Source organism: Carassius auratus, chromosome 5 (genome assembly GCF_003368295.1).
Source record: "Carassius auratus strain Wakin chromosome 5, ASM336829v1, whole genome shotgun sequence".
Taxonomy (NCBI): Eukaryota; Metazoa; Chordata; class Actinopteri; order Cypriniformes; family Cyprinidae; genus Carassius; species Carassius auratus.
In genome coordinates this window covers 13,109,975-13,126,239 of record NC_039247.1, presented here as the reverse complement: position 1 = coordinate 13,126,239, position 16,265 = coordinate 13,109,975, and the positions used below count along the sequence as shown (strand labels likewise).

The 16,265-nt window shown below is 35.8% G+C and overlaps 1 protein-coding gene across 1 annotated transcript in view; it reads right to left on the bottom strand.

Moving 5' to 3' along the window:
- ar (androgen receptor) overlaps positions 1–16,265 on the bottom strand; it is a 69,314-nt gene that overhangs the window by 38,215 nt on the left and 14,834 nt on the right. Inside the window, exons 2-3 of the mRNA XM_026248881.1 lie at positions 11,670–11,821; positions 8,601–8,717 (exon numbers count right to left, since the gene is read on the bottom strand). Coding sequence (XP_026104666.1) covers positions 8,601–8,717; positions 11,670–11,821 — 269 coding nt within the window. The remainder of the gene's footprint in view (positions 1–8,600; positions 8,718–11,669; positions 11,822–16,265) is intronic.

The window sequence follows — 16,265 nt, the reverse complement described above, 5'->3', positions numbered from 1 at the left end:
ACAGCTATAGTCTGTCTACACTAGATGCGTCAAAGTGACCATTGTAAATCATTTGAATTTTGTGTCAGTACGTCATAGATAGAACGAGGGAGCAGTTTACTGTTGGAGATTTGTCGTGTCACGCTGCATCCACTGTAGACAGCATTACTGATTATAATGGGTTCTATAGTATTTTGTTGGATTGCACCACTCGTGTCCGTTGTAGACAAGGTGTCACTGATTATAAAGGGTTTTATAGTATTTTGCCACACTGAGCTGAACGTCTGGTGAAGACAAAGTGTTAGGCCCACCCCAAATGCTCTCATTGGTAGAGACGCATGATGACGCCTATCCCAAACCACTACTTATCAACATCCCTCCCCTCTTGTGAACCATGGTTTGTCTGTATGTGCATTCAGAACCAGTGTGCAACAGACTTTCAAAATAATAATAGTAATAATAATAAAACTGATACTGAACTGAACTGAAATGATATATTAAGTATCAAATGTAGAGTAATGACTGCTGCTACCAGCTTTACAATCAAAGGAATTAATTACTATATACAAAAAATACTAGTTTAATTTATAATACATACTCTTCATTTTTAATACTGTGTTTTTACCTGGTTACCTGGATGATCCACAGCTGTTTTTGTTTGTTTGTTTTTTTTTGTGATAGTTGTTCATGAGTCCCTTGTTTGTCCTGAACATTAAACAGTTCTAAAGAAAAATCCTTCAGGTTCCACAAATTCTTTGGTTTTCTTGCATCTTTCGTGTATTTGAACTCTTCCCAGCAATGACTGTATGATTTTGACATCCATCTGTTCACTCTGAGGACAACTGAGGGACTTATACGCAACTATTATCAAAGGATCAAATGGTCACTGATGCATTAAGTTATGCATTTATGCATTAAGACACAAACAGACACACAATCACACACACACACACACACACACATATATATATACATATATATATATATATATATATATATATATATATATATATATATATATATATATATACATATATATATATATATATACATACACACTTTTCATAAATGTGCTAGTCATATATACAGGTGCTAGTCATATAATTAGAATATCATCTATAAGTTGATTTGACTTGTATATTATATTCATTCACTACACACAGACTGATATATTTCAAATGTTTTTTTTTCTTTAAATTTTGATTATTATAAATGGTCTCTCAGTCTAGTTCTGTAGGCTTCACAATCATGGGGAAGACTGCTGACTTGACAGTTGTCCAAAAGACGACCATTAACACCTTGCACAAGGAGGGCAAGTCACAAAAGATAATTGCAAAAGAGGCTGGCTGTTCACAGAGCTCTGCGTCAATGCACATGAATAGAGAGGCGAAGGTAAGGAAAAGATGTGTTAGAAAAAAAGTGTATGAGAAATAGGGATAACTGCACCCTGGAGAGGATTGTGAAACAAAACCCATTCAAAAATGTGGGGGAAATTTGCAAAGAGTGGACTGCAGCTGGAGTCAGTGCTTCAAGAACCACTACACACAGACATATGCAAGACATGGTTTCAGCTTTCGGATTCCTTGGGTCAAGCCACTCTTTTTACAACAGACAGTGTCAGAAGCATCTTGAGAGAGCTTGAGCAACTTAATATATAAATATATAAGTAAATGCAAAAGTAAAAAGCATTGAAAAATGTGTTACTTATATTTATTGTGTTTAAACATGTCTGGGAAAGACTGTATTACTGTACTGTGTTAAAAAAAAAGAAGTATTTTAAGTGACAATGTTTGGATTTGAAATCAGAATAATGGATAAATGTTGTGCTTGTGGTAAACAGCCACAGATCAGTAGCGGACTCTTGTGTGAAAGCACAGTCCATGCTGCTTCCCCTCACCTAAGAGGGGAATTAACCCTGTTTTCAAAAATGAAATTCAGGCCCTGAATAAATTTATAAAAATCATGATTGGAATATCACAATAAATAGTTATAAGCAAGATACTGCTTTATTGTAATCGCCGATCGGTGGTCAGGCTCAGAAATGGTGACACTGCCACAGTTTTTCTGGAATTAATCTGTTTCAGTTTGTTCTGTTTCTTCATGTTATTCCAGACAGACAGGATGAAGGTGAGATCAGATCTCTGTGTGGAGCACTGTCTGTTGTCAGACTCACTGGATTATTACAATTAATGGCAAAAATAATGTTTTGAAATGTAAATTGATATTTACTACAGCAAAAGATATAAATAACTTTAAACCATTTTTTGTTGGTGAAAGTAATAGTGGTCTAAGACTTTTGCACAGTACTGTATATATATATATATATATATATATATATATATATATATATATATATATATATATATATTAGGGCTGTCATGTCATACAATTAATTTTACAATCCTTAATGCATTAAAATAATTGAATCGCAATAATCGCAAAATTACTGGATCACAATTTCTGTTTTAACCCTTTAACCCAATTTTGCTTCTCTGCTTGCGATCAGATCATTTTAAGCTTTTAAACTCTGGGAAAGTTTTTAGTCCAATGATCCAAGAAGCAAATGCGTTCAAACAATTGGTCCAAAGCAGCGCTAATAAAGGAAACCAGGCCGATTACATCAGAGACTGAAGAGCTATGTTATATTCTGTGATTGTCCCTGAAGAGCGCGAGCCCTCACATGCTGCGCTGTGTGAAATACAGATTGAACGGATTGCCAACATCCCGCCACTGTATGGCCAGATGACACACAAACTACAGTTTCACACGGTGTGTTTGTGTGAGCAATATCATATGAGTAGCAGTGTTTCTTATATATTTACACACTCGTGTCGTAGAACTGTTGTATGTTATTGTAACAGTTTGATAGCAAGAGTGTGTTTGACTGCTCCGGGGTTGTGTTCACGGTGTGTGTGTGTTCACTGCTGTGTGTGTGCACTTTGGATGGGTTAAATGCAGAGCAGGAATTCTGAGTATGGCTCACTATACTTGGCTGTATGTCACGTCACTTATTTAGAAAATACATAAGAAACAACAACGGAGTTTCTTTAAAAAGCCTCTTTTGTGTGAACTACTTTCTTCCACGATGGATTCAAATCTCAAGTTGACAGTTTAACAGCTGAGCCCAAGCCTCCGTTACTAATTCAAAAACGTCACTTTAGAACTAGTAACAAAGAAATGTTGCTTCATTGAAAGCTTATGGTATTACTGTATTAAAACCCCACTGTAGTATGTAGAGTCAAGTATTATGAGAGAGAGCTGGACTGAGCGAATGTGATCACTTGCATGTTATACAGCACTCATTTATTACCTCAATCTCATATGCACAATAAAACATTATCCTGAATGTCCGCTGAGGAAAACAATATATTTGTCATACTATCCTTTTATCTGATTTCCCATTACAGTGCTCCTCAGTGCATTTGTCAGCTGCGTCTTACAAGGTGTTGTTGAAAGTAAAAAAGAACTTCCTTGTTTACAACCCTGTTTCAAAGTCTTTCAATATAACAGTCTTTACTGCTGACTCAGTCATAAAAAACAATCCCTGTGTCCAAAATCGCCCCTATACCCTTACCCCCTATACACTATTTAAGGTGACAACCAATTTTTGTGGTGTCTAAAACCTTAGTGGACATTATCAAGTGCACTCATTCCATCCCACAATGCACAGCAATAACGACTGTATAACTGATGTATGCTCCATGGCTAGAGAATACCCATCTCGTGCCGACTGAATTGGCACATCTCACCAGAAGATGGTGCCCACAGCTGAATCATCCATCCATCCTTTAATTTTACAGTGCATATATATATATATATATATATATATATATATATATATATATATATATATATATATATATATATATATATATATACACCGTTATGATCACTCACACACTTCCAGAATCTGCAAAATGTTAATCATTTAAAAAAAAAAAAAATAAGAGGGGTCATAAAAATATAATGCTGTTTTAAGTAGTTCAAACAAGCTATTCCACATTCTAGATGTTTACATATAGTTCAAAAGACAATACTATCTGAATTTACGAATGTCCTAGTTTAAAAGCGTACATGTTTATTTTTTTATATTTTATGTCATTACCTGGATAACCAACAACTGTTTTATTATTATTTTAGGATACTTGCTCATAAATCCCTTTCAACCTGGCCACTTTTCTTCAGAAAAATCCTCCAGGTACTGCACATTGTTTGGTTTTCTAGCATTTTCTGCATATTTAAATGGTTTCAGTGGTGTATGATTTTAAGATCCATATTTTCATACTTGGGACAATTGAGGGACTTGTACACAGTTATTACAAAAAGTGCTAATATTCAATGATGCTCAATGGTTAGAGAGTAAACAGTTGAACAGGATGATGGCGTGTACATCTTCCTAATTCTGTTTAAACATCCCATTCATTAATTTAGTACTACTCCTTGGGAAGCTACATAAGACATTATTCCCAGAAGACTAAATGAGTACAGTTTACTCCAATGATCCTCTTCAAAACATTTTGCCTTTTTGAGTATCAATGAAGCTGTAATTTTAAAGTTGTAAGTTGTACTCAAGCAGCACTAAGGACATAGTCTTTAAATTACAGTTTAATTAGTCTATAAATTATGTGTTTGAATCAGATGGAGACAGATTTAGAGTTAATTTACTTTATTCAAAGAACAAGATGGAAAGATTGAAAGAGAATCAGTGATCACAATCAAGCTGATTGGAACTCATTACCCAGTGACCTACTGTATTCAGTCTCAAACAAACTAAAAAAAAAGTCATAAAACACTTTGGAAAAAGTCCTAATAAAATGAAATGACCTGTTCTTTAGTATAATCTACGACATCCATCCTTAAAAAATTAAATAACTTTTGATGAAAAATAAGTATGCTGTAATGTATGTGATAAAAGCAGAAAGTAATAAACTATGCTTTGATTACGTCTGATCCATTAAACAATGCTGACTGCAAATCACATACAAGTTTATTAAATAAGTGAAAGCCCTTAGAAGAGACAAATGAGAGAGAGAGAGAGAGAAATACCTTAAGAGAGGGAGACCTCTTAATGCAGACCAGAAAGATAAACCCTTAATAATTCATCAATAATTCATCAGCAAGTGTCCTAGAGGGAAAAAGAGATCAAGGAGAAATGCCTGACTGCACTACTTCAATAAAGAAGTTCCCCACAGATTATTTGAACACACCCCCTTCATTCATTCTCTCTTTCTGTCTCTCAAAGTCTTTAAATTGACTCACCACTATAGACCTGCATTACCAACTCAATGTATCCTCAAATTCAGATCTTCATACATAAACAGGGTCCAAAATCACCACTCACCAAATGTTAACAGGCTTTAGTGAGTTAAAGCTCATTCACGATAACTGTAAAGATAAATGAGTGTTCTCACCAGCAGATGATATCGTCTGTTTATTCTAAGCGTCTGCTGCTCTAAATTCTGGTGCTTGTTATAGCATGATTGATTCTGATTGGGTGTCAGTGTTTTTATCATTCATTGGCTGAAAAAAAAAAACACACTGAAAGTGATTTAAATGATATAGTTTCTTTGTGCCTTTATCATTCTAGCTGTGATGTGGACTCTTATTCCTTATTATTGAGAACAGTTTTTAGAAATATATCTTAATCATGATCTTTTTAGTTATCGTTCTTGGTGTGAACAGGCCTTTACTTTTCAGTTGGCTGGCAACTTTATTAGAGATGTCAATGTAATACATAGTTTAAGTGGAGGTCTAAGAATAATTGCCTGATGGAAGCAACATGAGCGATTTAAATCAAAGAAATACAATCCATGTCCAAATTTATATTTTGCGACTCGTACATTCTGAGTGGAAAATTTACCTTCTAAAGTTTGCATGGATTTTTTTTTCCAGAACTGTGTGTGACAGGATGCATAGGATATTTCTCCTATTAAAAGTATAGATCACCCAAAACATGTAATTGTCTCATAATTTACTCACCCTCAAGTTATTCCAAACCTTTTATGAACTGCTTTCTTCTATTGAACAAAAAAAGAAGATATTTTGAAGAATGTATGTAACCAAACACTTTCTGGTCCTTTCTGACTTCAATGGTATTTTCAATTTGTCAGTATTAAGAAAGTTTGGACCAGCAACTGTTTGGTTTCCCACATTTATCAAAATATCTTCTTATGTTGAAAAGAAAGAAAGAAAGAAAGAAAGAAAGAAAGAAAGAAAGAAAGAAAGAAAGAAAGAAAGAAAGAAAGAAAGAAAGAAAGAAAGAAAGAAAGAAAGAAAGAAAAAGAAAGTAAGAAAGAAAGAAAGAACTTGAGGAACAACTTGAAGTTGAGTAAATGATGACAATTAAAATTTTAGGGTGAATTATTCCTGTGTAACTGGGTGAACCACGACCATTGGAATTTGTCTCCATAACCTAAAAAGAAAACCTAGGTTTAGATAGCTTGCTCTTTGCAGTGATCGAGCCAAACTCCTCATTCTTATGCCTGAGCTGTAAAGGAATAGTTCACCCAATGTCATTATTAAAATGTAAGTCAATCTTCTCTGCCGAGGTTATTCAAGGTCATTTTGTGAACAAATTATTTCGTTTGAGTCAGTTATTTTCCACGATTGATCTGAGTGACTATGAGTTTCATAAATCAAACTGAATGATTCGTTCACAAATTTGACAAATTCACAGATTCGGCTCAGAACTGGATGATTCACAGCAGTTTTCTACCCACTGGAAGAGAAGAATAGTGATTTACATTTTGGCCTCTTCTTCACACAAAGCACATAGAAAATATAACATGCCTTCAAAAGACTTAGAAAAAGGTGCAATAATTCTTCTTCTTCCACTCTTGAAGTCTATGGCAGCCCACAGAACTGCTTGCAGGAAAGTTTTGAAATTTGGCACACAGATGACAGTCTCAACGTTGAACATGACAAGTTTGAAGTCACTAAAGCCCCTTTCACATTGCACAGTTTCATTGCAGTGCCCCCAACTGGTCAGGAGGTATAAAAAAATGAATTAATAAAAACCATATTTTCCAGACTATAAGTCACACTTTTTTCATAGTTTGGCCGGTCCTGCGACTTATAGTCAGGTGTGACTTATTTATCAAAATTAATTTGACAAGAACCAAGAGAAATGAACCAAGAGAAAACATTACCGTCTACAGCCACGAGAGGGCGCTCTATGCTGCTCAGAGCTCCTGTAGCCTCTCCATGAAAACATAGAGCGCCCTCTTGCGGCTGTAGACGGTAATGTTTTCTCTTGGTTCTTGGTTCTAAATAAATGCAACTTATAGTCCAGTGCGACTTATATATGTTTTTTTTCTCATCATGTTTGGACTGATGCGACTTATACTTAAGGTGCGACTTATAGTCTGAAAAATACAGTAAATAAAAGTTGTCTTGTTAGATTCGGGTCGCTATGCTGAGTCATATGATATCCAATTTTTCCTTATGAGCCATTTTGAATTTTGTAGTAAAAGGCTGTATTTTATGAACGCATTATCATTATGAAACTCAGTAAGGGTCATAAGCACAATCCCATCAAATATTCACATGCATATAACTTTGGATGTAGTTGATTTATTTTCAGGAGATTCATATATTTACATTTATGAATCATTACGGAGTCCAACAATACCAAACACCCTAGGTTTCGCCTTATGGATTGTGCAACATTGTGATTTAGCGTTTAAGCAACTCTTGAAAATATCTTCAAAACGTTAGTCCGATCAAGATGAAACCACTGCAGGAAAATCAAAAACACAAGTCGTTGCCTATATGCTAATGGCCAAATCTCAAAATAGGCAAAATTGATGGCAAAATTTCGAATGCCAAAAAAAAAATGCAATCAAAGTCGTACATGGATCATTTTTGATCCATGATCACTTGATTGCACTATAATAAAAAAATTGTATGAAATTGGAACTAATAACAGTACAGTATTATGAGATAAAATGCTATACTTTATTTGTATGTCATTGTATGTACTGTTACCAAAACGTGACATGTAAACTCTGCTGATCACTGAGTGGCCAGAGAGAGTTGTCACTACCTGGGTCAATGAATTTGCAACACAAACTCAACAGAACCGCTAGATTTAAGTCAGCACAGGCAGTGAAGGGTCGAATGCAACTGTATGGTGGGGTGGTGTTAGCGCAGTGGATAAGACACACGCCATTGGTGTGAGAGACCCAGGTTCAAATCCACTCTGAGACACCAATGTGTCCCTGAGCAAGACACTTAATCCCTAGTTGCTCCAAAGGTGTGCGACCTCGGACATTTATAGCAATTGTAAGTCGCTTTGGATAAAAGCGTCAGCTAAATGTAAATGTAAACTGTTTTGAACAAGCACACCTTCTTTTAAGTACCAAAAAGTGGCTGGTTTGTGGTCTGTTGAGGAAGTACAGACATTCCTCTCGTTGATAGCATAGGAGCGGATCCAGTGAGAGCTTGATGGGCTGACGTGAAAAGAAAACGTTTTAGGAGTCGTATCTTGCCTATCTTGCTGCCTTCTTTTTTCATGTTTTAGTTAACTATAATAACCTTGTTTGGAATGACATGAGAGTCATTCTTTTTATAACCACTATATAACATACAGAGTACAGCACATAAGAGAGCACAGCATTTACCTCCCAGGGTCATTCCAGCCTCGAAACACTTCTTCAGACGGCAGGATGGGCAGTTCTTCCTCCTCAGTTTATCTATGGTGCAGTCGTTCCTGCTAGCGCAGAGATACTTCTGCTTCCCTACAAGAACAAGCAGATGGTTTTCAGAAGTTTTAACTTAGCTTGAGTCAGTTGGCAGCCAAAGTAAAGCTCCAGAAAGGACAGAGCTGGACATATCACATTTACACCGAGATAAAAGATAGATCGGAAAAAAATAGAGAACAAACACACAGACACACACACACACACACACACACACACACAGAATGCTCCAATTAGAGCGAGCTGTTAATGTGACAAGCCAGTCTGATAGGTCACAGCCCTCACTCTGGTCACCTGAGGACACCCAAATGAAAAGTGCAGAGTGAGATTTGAAAAGAGGTGTGTATTAATTAGGAATACAGAGCCACCGCTGAAGTAACCTACACAACTGCAGTAAGGTCTGACATAAAATTACAATGAGATTTAACAGACATCCACTGCCAGACATAGATACAACTGTAATAAGATTTGAGATTAAAACAGAAGTAAAACCTAATCAACTGTAAATCAAATGTAAAAGCAATGCAGTTCAACTCACCACCAGAATCATAAATATTACATTAATTTACATAAATACTGGATAACAAACCATGATAAAACATGATTTTACATAAAGCCAAACAAATTTACAAACTGCAATACGATCTTGTATGTTATCTTTTTATACAGCCGAAGAGTGTAATTTTAACTGCTTTGTCTGTGTCCAGGAAACCTATTTAAAAACAGCGAAACTGGCGATATTAAAATGTGAAAAAAATCCATCACCTTTAAACAAATTCGGATAGACATCTTGAACCTTACAGATCTGTCTACAATTATTCATAAACAAAAATAATGAGGCCAGAACACTCTTCTTAGTATATTGTTGTCTCTCTTGGTCTCCATTAACAACAGTTGAAACAGTATAATAGTGGGATATTTCCGTATTTGATTAAACTAAAGTTCATTGTTGGCTGTGAGGCAAGACCTTTTAACTCCTCTTAACTTTGATAAATTGTTTTGTTCCACAATCTGTGGCTGTTCAAAACAAAAAGGCATCACTTTATCAGGTGTGTATTATTGTTTCAATTTATTTGCTGGATAAATATGGGTTTACATAGTGACATCCTAACATTATCACTGATATAAATAATAAAAAAAAATATATATATATATATATATATATATATATATATATATATATATATATACACTCACCTAAAGGATTATTAGGAACACCTGTTCAATTTCTCATTAATTCAATTATCTAATCAACCAATCACATGGCAGTTGCTTCAATGCATTTAGGGGTGAGGTCCTGGTCAAGACAATCTCATGAACTCCAAACTGAATGTCAGAATGGAAATAGATATTTATATATAGTGAATATATCTGTATATCATGTTTATATAGACTATGCTCACTATAAAATTTGTTGTCATTTACTGATCCTCACGTTATTTCAAACCTGTCATACAAAAGTTTGGACTCAGATTTTTTTTATGTTTTTGAAAGCAGTCTCTTATGCTCAACTGGGGCAGAATTTATTTGATCAAAATACATTCAAAACAGTAATGTTTTGAAATTTATTACAATCTAAAATAACAGTTTTCTTTTTTAACATATTTTAAAATGTAATTTATCTTGTGATGGCAAAGATTATTTTGTGGGGCAGTAGTGGTCTAATGGTTAGAGAGTCAGACTTGTAACCCAAAGGTTGTGGGTTTGAGTCTCAGGTCTGGCGGAGATTGTTGGTGGTGGGAGTGAATGTAGACTGCTTTCTTCCACCCTCATTAAGGTAAGACCCCCTTGACTGTTTCCCAGGTACCACAGCAATATTGCTGTCCCTGGTCTCGTTCTCACCCACTTTCATCTTAGGGAACAGACCATCCTGCATATTCTGCCTAATTACTCCTTTTGAGTTCCATGCAAAAAAGTAAGTCATTCAAGTTGGGACAGGGATGAGAAAATTAATAAGAGACATGAATAATGCTGAAATCTATGCTTAGGTCACTTTGAGCTAAGTGTTTGGGTCTCAGTGATTACTAATTGTTTATGGCAAGTCTTTACACACCTCACAGCCAAGCCTGTACTTTATGTGTCACAATTTGGCAAGGGAGGACCCAGATGCGGAATGAATGGGGGGAACAGAGTTTAACAAAAATGAGAAAACTAAAGGATGAGACAGGAAGACAACACAATAAGGCAGGGCACACGACACAGTACAGGCTGGTCAGGGATGGGGGTAGCTCCAGACGCTGTGGCAAAACGAGACTAGGAGCTCAAGAAACCAAAGGCTTGGCCCTAGGGATGGTAAATCTTGAAGCACCAACATGTCTGTCAAATCAGAGAAACCAGTGACCAGGGAGGACTCAGGAAGCAGGGCAGGAACCAACACAAACACACACAAAGACAAGACAACAGGAGAGACAAGAGATAGACACAGATCAAAAGAAAAAATGTGCTAAACTATGACTAGGGAGATAAAACTGAAAAGGGGAAAAAAACTTGAAATAATTAACTGGAACTAATGAAAACATAAGGATAACAATAGGAAAAAGCTGGGATTAATGACTAGAACTACAAACAAAATAAATAAAGACAAGACCGCAGCCTTGCTGAAAACTAGAAAGAGGGAGAAAAAGGTTCAAGAACTAAATTAAAGAACTAAACTATAAACACTGGAACAAATAAAAAGTAGAATTTACAAGAGAGAAAATAGACTGGATGCAATATACTGAATAGCAAGCTCTAACAAGACAAAATACACTATCACTGAGAATGCACACAAAGCACACACAAAACGAACGATTTAAAACAATAAAAGCTATACTGGACACATGGTCAAAAGCATATTCATTCTATGTCAGCTTTTAATGCAGCTTTAATGAAAGTTTATGGTTGCAATTCAAAGTTATAATTAAAGTGATAACTGCTCACACATATGGTGAATATACTTAGTTGCTAATATCTGAAACAAGACTTTTGTTATAATGGGTGTGTTTATTTTACCCTCAGCAGCTCTCTTAAAGAACACTTTGCAGCTTCCACAAGTGAGGGCTCCGTAGTGACATCCTGATGCTTCATCAGAGCAGATTAGGCATCTCCTTTGTGGAGGAAGAAAAAAATCCATTGGGAAAATGTCACTCCTCCCTCCATCAAACCTAAAAACAAAAGCACAGCATAAACTAATGGCATAACAAAACACTGACATAAATGTTCTGTTCTCTGTTATATCAGCAGAAGAAAACAAATACACTGCAAACGTGCAACTTGTTCTTCCACTGTTCTGTCAATTGTGAAGAAAAATATGAGGTCCATTAACAGTAATTTGAACAGAACACACATATCAGATAATATCCAAACAAACACAGAAATATAGGAGTAATGGGTGTGTATTTGCACATTCAGATGTTTGAACAGAATAAAAATAGTGAAGCTGAATTTCTCTGAAGTTTTACATCAGTTGTCCAGAGTACAGCTGCTAAATTAGAAATGTAATTTGCAGGTCCAGAACTCAGCTATAACATTTCCTATGAAAACGCACACTTGAAAGCTGGTGCATGTACCTGTGTGTGTCATCGGCCAAATGATGGTGGTACTGTAAGTAGAGGTGACATTATTCTAATGCAAGTACCAGGTCTCTAATGAAGGGTAATAACTGCTTTATTCCTTGAGAAATTATGTAAAGATTCTGAGTTAAAGAGAGTCATTCAGCATTATTATTCTGTTCTGATGATGGCAGCCAATTCCGTCACCACAGAAAAGAAAAGTGAACAAAATGACTATGATTAGGACAAGGGCATATTTCTGATATTTTCTTGGCTGTCTAAAAGAAGTGGTCAAACGTTCTATCTACATAATAATAACTTTTTTTTAAAAAAAGACAGTAAAATAGAAAAGAGGGGACTCTTACCTGACCTACATAAAATAGTAAAAAGTAAAAAAATGAATCATTGTAACTTTTGTTTTTCACTTTTCTCTCTCTGTTTTCAACTCTTGTTTTCTTACATACACATGGTTGGGTGCAGCCGGTTCATGTAATTTAGAGAGAGTTTAACGATCTGTGTGCTTGATGACAAAACGGAGAGAAACCCGTAGTAGAACGGTTGAATGGAAAGATGGCCATCTCAACTATAATAATGTAGGAAATTAGTAATGGGAAAATGCCTCTCCACTTCAACCTGAAAACATGTCTCCATTAGGTATGAGAGATTTACAAACAACATGTACATCTACAGATTAAAACTTTTTCATTAAACTTAAATAAGAAAGGGATATTTATGTTAATTTAACAGTAATGAAACACATTAACCTACACACATATTTAACTGAAACATTTTAAAATGCTACATGGAGACTTTAGTGATAACATAAATTGCAGCATTCGATTCAGTGTGAAAATTCATTTGAAATAGTTTTTTAAGCCATTTACAAAGATCATAAATTTGCTCGTGTTTCATTACTAAGGCCCGCTGTGAATATATCACCCCATTTTCCTATGTATGAACGTACAGTATTCAAAATAATGAATAAATGAACACACGTGTAGGAATTTTGTCCATTTTCCAGAAATCTGCTGTATTCTGTGGAATTCTGTGCAGATTCCAAGGAGGCCTGCATATGGGTAAAATCTCTATAATGTGGTATTCTGAAATCTGACATTCTCTGGAGGTGTTTTGGTTGTTTTACTCACACTACTCTCCTGCCAGCTGTGGCACTTTCCGAACAAGCCATATCAATCACAGGGTCTGGGTGTCTCTCACGCTCAGCATTATGGCCTCTATTGCTTTGACCTCATGCAATGCTGTGTTTAAGAAGGTCACTTGGGCTAAAAATAAGGTCGCATTAAATGTTCTGAGCCAAAGCAGTCACACCACACATACTCTCACCAGGGACTCAAGCAGTGTTGGTTTGCTCTCACTTACTATTTCCACTGACACGTTCTTTAGTCTTCCTCATTACATTAGATTAGACATAACTTGATAGCTTAACAACACTCAAAGAACATTTCTGAAATACTTAATGGGGAGTGTGTGTTTATCTTCACCTTTGCTCAGCAAATTTATGGTCACGCGTCGTGCTTATGTCAGGTTTGCATTTATTTCCCATGCTCCCTGTGAGGCTTGCATTTGCCTTTTCTCTGTCTCCAACACCGTTACATAAATGTTATTTTATGCTAGGTTTGCATTAGTGACACTAGCATGGAGATAAAAATCTACATATTTGCCAATATATAAAATTTACATTAAAGTAATAGTACACCTAAAATCAGCTCCCCCTCATGTTGTTCCAAACCTGTCCAGTTTTGTTTAAGACCCCATTCACTTGCACTTTATGAACGTTATGAACAGAAACATTCTATAAAGTATCTTCTTTTGTGTTCCACAGTGGAAAAAAGTTGAAGTTGAGTGAATGATGACCAAATGTTCATTACATTAATATGAGTGTTTAATAGTGATGAAATGTAGATGTTTTAGGTGGGTTCTGTTAATGACACCTTAGTATAACACAGAGAGACTGTCTGTATGTGTTATTATTACTGATGAAGATAGAGACTGGGAGTATGAAGTTAAAGGGATACTCCACATCAAAATTAAAATTTTGTCATTAATAACCCCATGTCGTTAAAATATATTTTTTGCAGTTTGTAAGGTAGCTATCCTTCAATGTTAACAGACTGCAAAGTTGTTAATCAAAAAAGTGCATGATAAAAAAAGATATTGTCTCTCAAAAGAAAGAGTCGACTCAAAATCACCTAAACGAGTGGTCCGGCTGACAAAGAAGAGCATAAGCTGCCTGCCTTCAGCTCATATTCTCCAAAATGGTGCTAACTGTAGGTGATGTGGAAAGACACAGAGGAGACAAACTGTTGAATAAAATCGTTATTTTAGTTTTATTCATGTACAAAAAGTATTCTCATCACTTCATATCATTACGGTTGAACCACTGATGGCAGATGGACTATTCTGACTACACCTTTCATACTCTTCTGGACTTTGACAGTGTATTTAACTTGGGAGTGAATGGGACAGTCACAAGCCTCCCGGTTTTCATCTAAAATATCTTAAGCCGCGTATCCATCAAAACTACCCAGAACAATTGTACCAAGAACTTTTTTCACAGGAACACCCCTCACCCCCCAGACCTGTTGCTTTCTCCATTTCTATAGTACAGTGAAGATTAGGCAAATAGTCTGGTTGACATAGGTCTGTGTGTGCTTTCTCAATAGAAAGTATGCAAATTTTGGACTTCCATCATCTGTAGTTTGGACTTTGCCAGTGTGAACTCCCGCGGACGGGGCGACGTAAGTCCAGTAATTCTGTAAACAGCAGTGTAATTGATAATGTCAGCTCGCCTTGGCTACTGCAATTTTTCTCACCGTATATTTACAATAAGATGAAATATTTCAGACAACACTGCCTACTTTTGTTTTCATTTGAATATATTAATAGCCGCAGAAATGTAGTTCATGGAAATGTGTAGGTCTATATAGCCTAACGTTACATTACAATGAAATGAAATATTATATCAAACAGTATTGCCTCTTTTTATATTCATTTTAACATATTAATAGATTAACTGAATAAAGCCCAAAGATTACCTGTTAGATTTACCCAAAACAAATAATATTTTATTTTTAACTACTAAAGAGACATCAGAGAAAGTGGCAAATGACAGAACTACTAGCCGAGTTGAGAGTGCACTAGACGGACACATGAGCACTTAGCTCCCACTGATAGCATCTCCAAAATTGGTGAAACACATTTTTAAATAGATGCTGTCTTTATAAATAAACCGCAGATTTGAAATTTTTGAGAACTACATTCTCGCCTGAAATACTTTTAAAACTACCTTTGACACAATAACAGTAATATTTTCAAAATTCTCCAAATAAATAGTGGTTGAAATCACATTGCTGCTTGAACTCAACAAGTCAGCATGTTTAGCGCCCAAGTCCCACCCCCAAAAGTTCCAGAACTTTGAAAAAGTACTACCTCCAAAGCAGGGACTGAGACCCAGAACTTTATTTAGATCCTGGTTCCCGCGGTGGAAACACACAGAGTACCAGCCCAAAGTCCCCAGTTCCTGGGTAAAGTTCCAGCGGTAGAAACACAGCTTTAAATTGTCAAGACAAACAAAGCTTTTACGAGTTTGGAACGACATGGGGGTTAATGATTAATGATTTAAAACATTTTTGGGTGCAGTATACCTTTAAGATCGAGTGGGTACAAGTTTGTGTGTGATAGAGAGACGAGAACTGCACTACAACCAAAAAGTTGATTGGACACAAAGTACAGACATAATTATATTCAGTGACATGAGATGTCAAGGGTACTCACAAGGACGATCACATATAACAAACACTAACATACATGCCCTCTCTTTCACTTCTTCTCTCCCTTCCTCCCTTCCTTTCCTTTTCTCTCCCTGTCTCTTTTATTTCAGTTACAGTTATATGATAATGAAATCATACACTTACATTATGAGTTATGAATAATCTACAAATTTCTTCACAGTGAACCATTAATCAAAGACAAACAAGTGAGCATAAGCACATTTCATCAGCACCAAAAGAGATTCAAATTGTTAATTTGCTTCTTTCTT